The following is a 13,184-nucleotide window of genomic DNA, read 5'->3' as shown; positions in this document are numbered from 1 at the left end:
AATACTTTTCCTCTGCCAAATCCACCACCTCCAACTAGAAGTTCCAACTGAAATGTCTTTCTCTTTTCCTCATGTTTTTTTTAATCATCTTTCCTGTAATTCTGATTTGGAAGACATAAATATTACAACTTTTTTGTTTTCTAAGTTTTTAATTAGTTAATTTGGCTTCCTGGCTGTAAACAGCCTTGGCATCACATTTTCAAGCTTTTCCTTTCAAATACAAATACTAGAAATTTCCTTTTTCTTTCATGAAAGGTGTAATTATTTTATACTCTCTTGCTTCTAGGAACTGTTTGTTTAGACAGAAACACCAAACACCACAATATAATTGTGCCTATTACTCTTTGGTACAGGTGTAAACCAGCTACGGCACTGGAACTTACCACATCTGTTGGTACGGGCTGAACTGCTGGATGCACCTGAAACAAACATGATAAAGTGTTCTCAGATAAAGGTTACATGATTCAGATGGGTTGAATAAACCAAGTTTCCATTAACTTCATATGGCTGTTCAGCCCTTCGAGATGCATAAACTAAAATGCCTACACCTGTAAAACTATTGAACCTGAATTTTATTTTTTTTGCTGTAATTTAGTAAACTATAATTAAGTAACATACACATAGCTAAGATGACCTTTCCTTCAACAGAATAGTTCATACCTCAAAATTCAAAAGCTTCTCAAAACCAGACCCCCTGTACATACATACACAACAGAATTACAACCCACAGAATCACAGAATGTCGGGGATTGGAAGGGACCTCGAAAGCTCATCCAGTCCAATCCCCCTGCCGGAGCAGGAACACCCAGATGAGGTTACACAGGAAGGTGTCCAGGCGGGTTTGAATGTCTCCAGAGTAGGAGACTCCACAACCCCCTGGGCAGCCTGTTCCAGTGCCTGTCACCCTCACTGAGAAAAAGTTTCTTCTCAAATTTAAGTGGAACCTCTTGTGTTCCAGTTTGTACCTATTACCCCTTGTCCTATCATTGGTTGTCACTGAGAAGAGCCTGGCTCCATCCTCCTGACACTCACCCTTTATATATCTGTAAACATTAATGAGGTCACCCCTCAGTCTCCTCTTCTCCAAGCTATAGAGCCCCAGCTCCCTCAGCCTTTCCTCATAAGGGTGTAGCCTTATTCTCTAATGGTACACAGCTGTATTACAAATTATATTAAACTAAATGTGAAGCATGGTAAAGTTAAACTAAATTGCAATTTGAGTCTGTAATGAGGTCTGACATTGTACATTTCTTTTAAAAATGGCCTTTTGTTTAATTACTATTCCGCAGGTGATCAGTATGAAGAAGTTTACACACACTCTAAATTTTATGCCTCACAAATAATCACAGACAGGGGTTTCAGATTGCAGTAGGTGTAAAATTAAATATATGCATATCTCCTTGCAACACCTGGAGCCATAGTCGAAGTCTAAATCACAGCCAACACCTTGCCCTGTTATGTTTTACCAGACACTGACTCATTACTGATGCAAGGTGAAATTCCACACAGTAGAATAATCAATATGATCTGCTGCAGCTTCTGTAATTTCTTGGCAGTGTTCCACTGGATATTTGACTCAGCTGAACTGCCCAGCTTTGGAAATCTTATGATCATGCAACACAAAGTGGTGTGGCAATTTACCATGACATAGTGTAAGATGTATTTCATAGAACACATCTCAGAGCTCTTTGCATTTATGATCATATGCTTTAAGCTTGTCAACATTCAACTCAGTAAGCACAAGTCCTATTTATCATGAATGACCGACCGACTGTATGCGTTGATTCCGCATCCTAAACATAATTCGTATTTCATTGTCATTCAAAGAAACAATGATTTTTAAAAGTTATACAGGCTGCATTATACCTTGTTGAATTCATACAGCTTTGGCACGATGAGTGCTCATTTCAAGTCTAACTTCCATTGCATAATTAAGCACATACCAGCAGATATGTACATGTCTATATATGTGTGTATGTGAGCTATAAACATACATACATGCATTGTGAATAAATGGATTTTAAGTTCTTCCCGATTCTAAAAGATTATGACTCTCCCCGCTGTTTCAGTCTTACAAAAGACCAGAATACAAATTTCCAGTCCAGTTTCAGTAAGGGATAACACAAAGCTGCAGGGCTCCATGCTCTTCCTTTTGCTCCAAAAGACCATCTTCATGTGCTTCACCACTTGTTGACTTCTCGTATGTGCTCTGAATGTAGAGCTGAACAAGGATTTGGTTCATCCGGCCATGCAAGCTCAATTCTAGATCAACCTGATCTGCATAAAACAGTTTTTACCTCCTGCATTCATTACTTGCTGAGCTTGCTGTGCCGTTGGTGATTTAAGTGAAATAAAGGCTGGGTTTTTTTTTTTCTTAAGCTGAAACTGAAGAACTTCGATAACCTACATGTTGATAAAATGAATCTTGTGATCTGTCCCATATTACAGAGGTTGAAATTAGTTCCTCTGAGTAGAAGTGAGCTTACTGGCATACTTCCAGGGAACTTATGTACATATGACGTCAATGGGGCTGCCACAGCATTTGAGAAACAACTCACACAAAATATGGTTGTGAAATAGGATTTAGTGAAGATAGATTATTTAAGATAACTGCTATCTATTGTGCATACATTCATTAATGAGGTAACATCTCAAGTTTCTATGATATAAGCACCTTTCTGGGTGAAAGGGGAACATTCTCTGGGTACAGTAAGTTTTAATGGCATCTTGGATCACTGACTACATCAGATAAATTTTTGGTTTAGCAATGTCATAGGAAGATCAGTGGACATGACAGCCAGAGGCAAAAACTGTTGTCTCTCATTCTGTAATACTTTTTAGAAGAAATGAAAAGTACCACAGCTATTAGAGACACTTACCTGCAGATTTTCCACTTGCTCAGAATGCTGGTTTCCCTGAGGAGGATGATAATCTTCAAGATGTCTATGGACTCCTTTAAGGGAATTCAGCTCGTTTTTAATAGTGTCTATTTCTCTTCTCATGTTTTCCTCCTGTAATAATTGAGGGTACACAGAGCATGCACAAATCTTTACTGCATGTTTAAATATGTAGAACAGCATTTTACAGGGGTATCGACAGCTTAGCAAATTAAAGTAAATCCTTCAAGTATAGATGCTAAGGAATTTCTTTGTACAAAGTAAGATAATTCTGAGCTCTTTCATTCAAACCAAAAATTTAATCACATTTCCATTAGGGAAGATACCTTTTATTAGTTGGGGGTTTTCACCATTTACTTCAAATAGCAATGCTCAAAAATGTTTTTGTAGCTTTCTTCCTTTTCTGTTTCAAAGAAACATGCTAGTGACCATTCAAACTCTACCGCCATCAGGGGGTGTCAAGCTCATTTTCACCAGGGACCACATCAGCCGCGCAGTTGCCTTCAAAGGGCCAGATGTAACGTAGGAGTAGTTACGTTTATACAGTCCTAAAATTACATCTGGCCCTTTGAAGGCAACTGCGAGGCTGATGTGGCCCCCGGTGAAAACGAGCTTGACGCTGCTGACCTACATTGTCAAGAATGTACAGCAAATAACTTGTTTGGCACTTCTGTAAATAACCTCAAACATCCAATGCTTCTTCAGTGGCTATGTAATGACTAAAATTTAGTATTTAGAACAAAAAGGTGGGTCAAACATACAAGCAGTAAAAGAACAGAAGGGCAGTTTTGCAGAAATACCTTCACTTAACTTACAAATATTTCCAGAGCAGTGTATAACGTTAATGTTATCCACGATAGCGCTATACATTAAGAAATTAAGATACCAAATTTCTAGTCAGCCATAGCAGAAATATGGGGAGGGGATGGAAATCTTGTAAAGAATGGTTGCAAACATTCCTGAGAAATAAGCAGGGCAAATTCTGCAAAGGAAACTATGGTATAAGACTCTCTCAGGAATCAGGGAGATCAAACCTCCTCAGGGCAGTTGAGTGACAAAGCAGTTCAGCTCTGTTGTAGTCTCGTGTTGCCATCATTTCCACAGCGCCTGCACTCAGAGGAGTTGGCCTTAGACAACAGGACTACATGGACAACTCTGCATTATTTCCCCACAGCCTCCCTGAGAATCTATCTACCAAATCCAAAAACCTTTCTGGCAGTAGGTGCCAATTAGGTAGAAGTAGAAAATACAAGAATATTAAACAAATGCTGCTTAGAGTCTGGTTTCTACACGCTAAAATATCTTGTCTTATTGAAGAAGTATTGATCTTTCTATACTTAGTGCAGACACTTTCTACAGCTACAATATTTTGCTAATTATTTTGGATTAAATAATTACTGAAGTATTCTTTAAAAGTAATCTATTAGTGGAAAGAGCAGCAAATACTGAAGACGGATTATTGTTTAGGTGTACACAGAGGTGAACTCACTGAGGAGACATACAGGTTTTTACCTTTTCTTATTCTCTTTTACCTCACAGTCCACAGAGAACAATTCCTGATACATCAGGACCTCTCCTGTATCCAGTATCTCTACCTGATTCAGTCTGAGGTTGCTTTGTTTGTTGTTTTGTTTCCTGGGCATATGGCCCTTCAGACTTATCTCTAGTCTATGTCACTTCAGTCTATGTGGCTTTACATGTATTTTTTACTATATGACAGTTCAATGATAGTTTTCTCAGAGTACAAGAGTGCAGCCTAGAAATGCTGGTATTCTCTGAATAAGTTGTGTAAAAACCTGCAAATTTTCTGAAGAACACATAAAATGCAATGTAAATTAGAAAGTGTATCAGCTTCCATATTTAGGTGATGGCAAGTGTGTAATTCTGGAATATTTTTAAGTGCTAAATTCAAGGTAACACCTGGTACTCTGGCTCTTGCTTTATACAACTGCAGGAAGTGCACTGACCTTTTAGAGCACAGAAATCAACATATCTCTAGAAATGAATATTTTTAAGAGGTAGATTTAAGAAGAGTCTGCATTACTGGAAAAGAAATTGCTTGTTTTTATTGTAATATTTCTGCAATATTTTCTTGGCTTTTAGGAATTACCTGAAATGCTTGATGACTATTTCAAAAACCTTTTAATACTCTAGCATTTAATTTAATAAACCTACATCTTTTTTCCAAGTTCTTAGTGCTTTCTCATGCTCATTCTGAAGATTAAGGAACTTTTCTTCATTTTCCTTTGCCTTCTCCCTTTGCAGCTCATTATCTCTTTCAAGGGTCTGCAATAAAATTAATTATCCAAAAAATAATCAATACCGCATTAATGAATTTTGATGTGTTTTATGTTGCTTGGACCTTTGCTTCTAACATGCTGGAAGTGCCATACAGATCAGCGATAATGTGCTATCTCAACAATAATTTTCATAAATTAACAGAAAGGTGCTTATAGTTTAGCTAACAGGAAACAGGGGGAGGTTATGAAAAAAGAAATGGCTATAAAAGGGTATAAAAACACTTGCCATTATTCAGTTTCACTGCATAAGTTTTAATGTGCTGAAAAAGTAATATAAAGTCCAGAGATGAGAAATATGAATTGTAGCACAATCGAGACCCATTGTACTTAGAGAAAAAACTATTGTGTACTCAAATAAAAGATTTTTATTTTTCTCATAGTTTTTTCTGTCCTCAATTGTTTATTAACCTACCTTATAAACTGTATAAACTTTAAATTCTAAAACATATCTACTGGAACATGAAGTATATGTCTGATTATCCTTTAATTTATTTTTATTAGATCAGCGGAATAGGAGTGCATTAAAATAACAGTAATATTAAGTTTTATACTATCATAATTGTACTTGCAACATTTTTGGGTTAACTCTTTCAGCTGCACTGTGCTAAATTAAAGCAATCTTGTCTAACTTGAACAGTAACTTCACACACATCTCAGGTACTGTTGGAAGTTTTATCCTATCGTATTTTTATAACAATATGGAAGATAAAAGACTTACTGCATCCACTGTCTACTATATAGATGACACAAATATATTTGATAATGTAAACATGACTTTAATACATGTAGCTATATGACCAGCTACATATTTATGACTCTCTGCTGACTTTCTTTGGAAGTCCACTTGAAAAATGTTAAGTTATGGAGGAAATACTCCAAAGCAATTCCCTTTTACTTAATCTTTTAACTCAAAGTGAGTCTACTTCTTGATTCACTTAGCATCCATTTTGAAATGACTGCGTTAATTTAGCTACACTATTAATATAAATACATTTTGCAGGTATTAACACTAGTAAAATTTAGACTACCTTGTATTTTTTTTACAAATGGAAAAAGTTGTGTCTAAGAATATAACAGATCTTCTCTGACAGATGCTATAATTAAAAAGATGAGACAATTCAACAATACATCATCTGAACAATCACACTGGCGTAGCACCTTCCGTCCAGTTCTAAATACTAGAAGTCCAAGATCTCCTGTCCTTGGTAAACCTGCTCTAACTCCAAGGACGTCACTTGTGTCTCAAATGCAACCTCCTCTGAGATGGAATTTAACAGTCAGTCTCTCTGATTAGGTGCTTTGCAAGTCACTCTTACCTTTGTTGATGAGTGGACTGACCTAAAACTGAAAGGATTTACATATCTTTAGGTTAGCAGTTGTACACAGGATTCATTCTTTTAAGTGGTAACGACAACACCACCACAGATCTTAGGCCAAAGTATCAGGAGTAACAGATGAATAGAACTGATCATATGTTGAAGCCAATTGTACAGAGAGGGGAATACCTGCATTCCTTGCATTCTCAAGTATTCTGTCATCTGTTAAAGAATTATAACTTGCTTTTCTGAACTCATAAGGACATCAGTATCCTAACACTACGTATGCATAGACAGAATGAGAAATGACAGTATGATCCTTCTCGGATGTTTAAGTATACTGTCATCTCAAGCCCAAAAATAAGCCATAATTTTTGTGAGTATAAGAATAAAAATATTTCTATAAGACTGTACAATCGCTCCTTCCATTCTTCTGTTATTCTGAAGAAACTCTTTTTCTTGATGAGCAAGATCCACAAATGTGACAGGGATTTAGGACAGAGCACAAGAATAATACATAACCTTCAGACCCCATTCATCGTATTGTGGTTCTAGAATCAATGAAGATGAAAGCAACAGCTCTCAAACTGGAAGGCAAGTGGTTAGATCCTTCAAGTTATATATTCAACTCCCTATTTTTCTAAGTTTCATTTGTTGCTTTAAAAAAATGACACTGCAAAATAAGCAGTTAACACTGTCGCATTCCCTGGAATATCCTGGTAATTGTATCAAAATGTCAGCCAAACAAGTAGCTAACAATATTTTATGACTGCAGTTTAAAGAGAAAGACAGATATTTCTGACAAATCAAAATAACCCCATGAGCTCATATGGAAAGAACAAAAACATGTGACATTCACTTTTAACAGAGCATAATATTTACATCACGCTGTTTAAGGGAATTGTGGCATATTATGCTTGTATTTGTCAGGCTTACAAAAACCATATCTGTTAAAATATCCAGCCAGTTCTGTGCTTCCAGGTGTGATCTCTTGAAAGCTTGTCACTCATATGTGCCTATATAAGTGTTATTAGTATTTTCATTCCCATTCTCAAGTAAGAATGTCTTGGTCTTGAGAATGCACAGAACGCTCTCACAAAGCCCAAATGAGATCAAATCTTAGCTGCTCTAAAGTGACACAGTGAAGACTAAGAAGGGATATTTATATCAAACTAAGTATTGAGGAGTCCTCGTATAGCCAACCGAGCTTTCAAAGGTTGAATCAAGAGCCTCTTATTAGTTCTTCATGTCTTTTAACACCAATTTCATCTCAAGTACTTATGCCTGCAAGAAATTACCTTGAAGACAACACTGAAGCTTTAATGACTAGAAATAGTTTGTCCTGTAGTTAAAAAAAATAGAAAACATTAATACCTTTCCAATGTCTAATATAAATGGGACTTACAGCTTGCTCTCTAATAGGAATTAGTCTAATTGCAATCAGAAATCAACTATTGGTGTGTATAGGCTGCAAAACAGCCACTTGTACTCAATTCATATGTTAACAACAACAAAACCAGCTACACTTTTCTTACACTTGTAGACATTTATGTGAAGTCCTCAAAGATAAGACTTACAGATACCATTCACAGTTTAAGCAGGAGTTTTAAGGCATACTATAAACTTTGTCTGAGATGAGAAACAACAGCTCAGAAATACTATCAAGAAAAAAGCACTTTTAGAACACACCTGCTATTCAACAATCCTGACACAAACATCATAAAGGGCCCCCTGTATTATGAAAGTCACAATCAGTAAGGCTATATACCAATCAAATTATCTTATGCTTCTGGTTTAATTTACAAAGTAATTTCATTCATCCTAAAACATAACATTCATGTTACCTTCTTACTATAATAAAAACCAGTATCATATAAAGAGCAGGTAATCCAGCTGTTTCACTGGACCTAACGGATAAATAATAGAGGTTACAGAAAATGATGCTTCTTTAGGCAATTCTACAGCCAAGGTACTGTTAAGTTAATCTTTGTGAAAAAGTTTTAATTATGTTAAGAAAAAGACATTTTTTTCCCATCAATCTGTGTTTTGTGGGGTTTTTGTTTTTTAAAGAGCCAACATACAGAAGACAAACTTCAGAACTCTGAAGATTCATAATGAACTGGTGGGACTGTTCTCCACATTGAGAACCACTTCTTGGTTCTAGTGCACTCCAAGATCAAAGAATGAAAATCCAGCACAACAATACAAACACAGGAACCTAGACATCCAAAATCAGTGACATATCTTTCTTTTCTAATCACTACAGGTTATGCAGTACTAAAAAGCAGGTACTTTAGTTTCTAGTGAAAATGTAGCTAGTTTCTGATGGAAATCACAACTTTTCTTTAACCTTACTTGTTTCATCAAAATGCAAAATTCATATATTTATATTGTGGCAGAAGGCAAACTGCTTATATCTATTAAAAGACAAAGGTAAAGGTTACGTGAAGTGAATCAAATTTCCATATACCATAGAAGCATTTACTTAGAAATAAAAGAAAGTTTAATTTGAAATTAACTGAGTTCCTAGTTCAAAACCTTGGCCTCACAGGCCAAGCAAAGAATGAGATAGTTGTGGTTATGTATGGACAAATAGTAGATACTAATTATTAATAGTCCGATTAATGGTTGTACCTGAACTCCGCACAGCAGAGCTGACCAGAACAGATATGACCTTAATCTTCAATGCACTGTGGGCCAATCTGTCTGCTGGTGTCATATCGGATCTAATCTGTTCAGAGCCACTTTTACACACTCACAGAGGAACTGAGGAATGCTGCAACTCCACACTCTCCAGCATCACTACTTAACACCTCCAGCATAAATACAACGCCAGACAACACAGCCAGAAATGGCTGAGGATATGCTCGCTCTTAGGCTCTGTGCTATAATAAAACTGACGACAAGTTCCGGCTATGAAGATCTGAAATTTGAAGTCCTTTCCAGAAAATAAATTTATACCAACATGGAAATTATAAGAAGCAGAAGTCAAAATAATTTGATTTCAAAATACTCGAAAGCAACCCCCAGGATGTTCTGGTTTTACCCTCCAGAAATGGCTGATACGAATGGCAACCATGATTTACTTTACAGGGAGAACTAAGAGAGGGAAACCATAGACTGTGCTTCAGGGTTCATGCTGACAGTTAAGGAGCTGAGGGAGCAATGGAAGTGAGGTCAAAAGTTCTGAAAAGCATTCAGATGTCTTTAACAGCTCTGGACTTAAAAATACATAACAGATAGTAGCAGCTTGTCTAATCAAGAAAAATCTGACCTGATATTCTTCTTTCAGTGCCTTTAATTCACTTTCCATTCTAACATTCGTTTGGGTTATTCGCTGAAGCAGCTCTTGCACGCATTGTAGAGAGCTGAGAATTTCCTTATTAATACAAACAAATTAGGATATATTGAATAAGATTTTGTTTCTGAAGTTTAAACATTAGATAATTTATGTCTTTTAGATTAACATATTTATTTTTTTATTCTGCCAGTGTTTACAAAATCATGTATATAACATGTACTTCAATGTCAACATTGGGTAAAGGCTTGTAGGAAGAAATCAGAACAACTCCACGTTTTTTTGACCTTTTGCCTTGGAGAAGATAACATTATTATCACTTATTATAACTTATTCTTTTTCAGAGATTTTTCTTATCATTCGAATGAACAATCCATTGATACTTTAAACACATGTAGTGCAAATCCAATGCCACTGTGAGCTCAACTGATCTATCAGAATAATTTTATGATACCATATTGCAGTTCTGGAAAACATGGAAAAAGCCACCTAAAATGAGCTGATTAAGGTGGTATATATTTGCAAACCCATGGATGCTGCCGTTAAGTCTGTTGCAGTGAACTGAAAACAAGGATGGAATGGATACAGAGAGTCATTTTATACTAAACACTACAAAGCACATTTCCAAAGATTCCGAAACAGATGGAATGATCAAGCCAAGCCAATTTCCACTCCCTAAAGACCAGGACAGCAGTTACTAAAAGAAGACCTGCACAGGACAAAACCCCTGAGTTTCAAGCACAAGACAGTCTTAAATGTGCTCAGTCGCTTCAAGATACATTGAGGAACATATTATTAAACAAAGGACTTTTGTACACTTGCAAAGAGCTTTCAAATTTATCTATTTTGTTCTACTGTGTGCACAGACACAGCTATCTACTAAAAATAAAACCATTATTTTGGGTGTACTCTCATTTCTTTTCAGGCATGTATACTCTTATGAAGAGATTAATACTATTTTTGCACTGGAGCTTAATTTATCTTTAGTTCAATTATACATCTAGAAAACTGAACCCCAGAGATGTGGAACAGCTTGCCCAGTGTCATCAGGCTGGTCTGTTGGGCCATGTCCTTTGATTCTGGCAAACAGTTCACTCTACTAGACAAGACTGCTTCTCTGCATACAGTTCAGTGTAAATCAGCTCTAACTTAGTATATTCAGCCTCACTCCAAGAACCACTGAAGCCAACATCTTCAGTTAATCCAGCTGGTAAATTTGTAGGACTCTATGATAGAGTATTCTAGGTCTTCTAACCCAAGTTTTTGTAGAAAACATGAAGTTCATCTCTATCTTAGAGCCCTCCCCAGATTTATACCAATACCCACCATATGTTAAAACCAAACAACCTATAGCAATTCACACAGAACAAAAACAAAACAGAGTCCTTCTCTTAGATAATACATATTGCACGTAAGAATTATGCCACAAGCATCTCCACATGAAAGCTTTTAGCACATTCAGGGCTGCAGGAGTACTAAGGCCTCAGTGTGCATGTCATTTTTTCCATGTGTTTATTGGCAGGTATTTTAAAAAAGCAAGCTCAAAATGCAAACAGGCTTTTACGGATTGGAAGAACACTTCTGGCTGAGCCCTCAGTGAGTGGGCATACAAGCAGGGTCCTGCTTCTGTTCTTCCCTGAGAACAAGAACAATGCACTTCTCTGATATGTTTGCTTTAATGAACTGCAGAATGAAAATTCTGCAACTGTTTAAGAAAAAAAAAAAATAAACTCACTCTTTTTACACTTAATATTCTGCAAAACAGTGTATTATGCTGGTATTACAGGGAACATAAGTTTTTTGCTATGTTTGATACCTGGCTCCATATAACCATTTGAATATCAGGGTTTGCTCTGCAACATAGCTGAGTTTGTGACAGAAGACTGTCTTAACTCTGTTCAGCCATGCACAGGTATAGCTTAATATTCTAAATGTGTATGTTTTGTATGAATGGAACACCATTTGCATTGTATATGATTGACACATGATTCCAATTTCACCCGGTTTCAGCACCAGCAGTATCATAGTAAATTGTTGGCAACCAGAAAGCAGAACAGCAAGCGTGCTGTGCAAACCTTATCACTTATTTGTACGGAACCGATATGTAAACAACTATTTCATGGGTATACCAAACTTCTCCCATCTGAACTCAAAGAAAAACTTAAGACTTGGAATAAAGTGTCAAAAAATGTCCTTCATTTTGCTAGTACACTTTCTAAAGTTTGAGCAAGATCTCATTTATGTTAGTAATAAAATATTCCTGAAGAGTAAGCAAGTAAATTTAATTAGTTTTAATAGCTTAGTATAACAACGGAAGAAACTTAAATATAAAATATAGCACATATATTCTAAGTGATTTTTAAATAGCAAAGTCACATTAACAACTCACCAGCTTTTCTTCCTTAATGTGAGTGTTTTCTTCTTGAACTTTTTTACTAACTGCTGTCTCCTTAAAAAAAAAAAAAGAGTATGAAGAACAGTAAAAATCATTTAAAATTATTGTCTATTTTCTTTAGTAATATTGTATTAACATGATATTGTGAATAATCATGAAGCTGTTTAAAAAACTGAAGTATTTTAAAATATGTTGTCCTATCCATGTGTTTTTTTACTGTAAAATTACACCTATATTCATAGCACATTTACTTCCCTAGACAAGGTCATTCTGGAAGTAGTATTGTTTGTATATGCAGCTAGTAGAAAGGAATCACTAATCTCTATATAGAGAGATCATTGCCATGATGTTTGCTGAACAAAGAACAGAAAATATTCACTAAAAAATAGATTTGTTTAAATTCCAAAATACCATTCTGATTTTTTGTTGCAGTTCTTGAAACTGTTTTTCCTTTGCTGCAAGATTGATGTTTTCTTCTCCCACCCTGTACTGAGATGTGACCTTGGACCTTATCAAGTCTGTAGTTACTTTCTTCAGTTCCTTAACACAGGAAACACGTATAAATAGTTCATCCAGTATAGGCATTGCAATTCAAAACAAAGACAAATCTTTTAAACTATCCTGAGTCATGCCCTGCTTTTAAATAATGTATGGAAACAACAGAATAAATTAGAGGAATTTAAATCTGTAAGGCTGACTAGCTAAACTTTAAACTTGTCACACGTGGCTAAAATTTTCTTTTCAGAGACAAAATGTTATTGTGCTAATTCTACTGTTTTAAGTATTTATGATACTTAGGCATCTTTTTTCCTTTCAAGAAGTATATCAGAAGTGGACATTGAGTTGGTATTAGTAAAATCTCCTACACTGAGATATACAGTAGGAATAAAGTACTTCTTACAACTACTGTGTATGTTCCTGGGAACCAGAAGGGGAAAAAAAAGGAAGAACAGTGACTATCTGGTAAAAACAGGAACT

At 35.8% G+C, this 13,184-nt stretch overlaps 1 protein-coding gene across 2 annotated transcripts in view; it reads right to left on the bottom strand.

Moving 5' to 3' along the window:
- Positions 1-13,184, bottom strand: part of CCDC73 (coiled-coil domain containing 73) — a 79,889-nt gene that overhangs the window by 10,635 nt on the left and 56,070 nt on the right. For both annotated transcript variants that reach the window (XM_021301279.2, XM_065065358.1), the window contains 6 exons: positions 12,618-12,746; positions 12,201-12,260; positions 9,788-9,892; positions 5,073-5,183; positions 2,880-3,011; positions 384-419 (listed from right to left, as the gene is read on the bottom strand). In XM_021301279.2, the coding sequence (XP_021156954.1) occupies positions 384-419; positions 2,880-3,011; positions 5,073-5,183; positions 9,788-9,892; positions 12,201-12,260; positions 12,618-12,746 (573 nt within the window). The remainder of the gene's footprint in view (positions 1-383; positions 420-2,879; positions 3,012-5,072; positions 5,184-9,787; positions 9,893-12,200; positions 12,261-12,617; positions 12,747-13,184) is intronic.

Source organism: Columba livia, chromosome 5 (genome assembly GCF_036013475.1).
Source record: "Columba livia isolate bColLiv1 breed racing homer chromosome 5, bColLiv1.pat.W.v2, whole genome shotgun sequence".
Classification (NCBI taxonomy): Eukaryota; Metazoa; Chordata; class Aves; order Columbiformes; family Columbidae; genus Columba; species Columba livia.
Note: the sequence above shows the minus strand (reverse complement) of the source record. Positions and strands in the feature narration are given on the sequence as shown.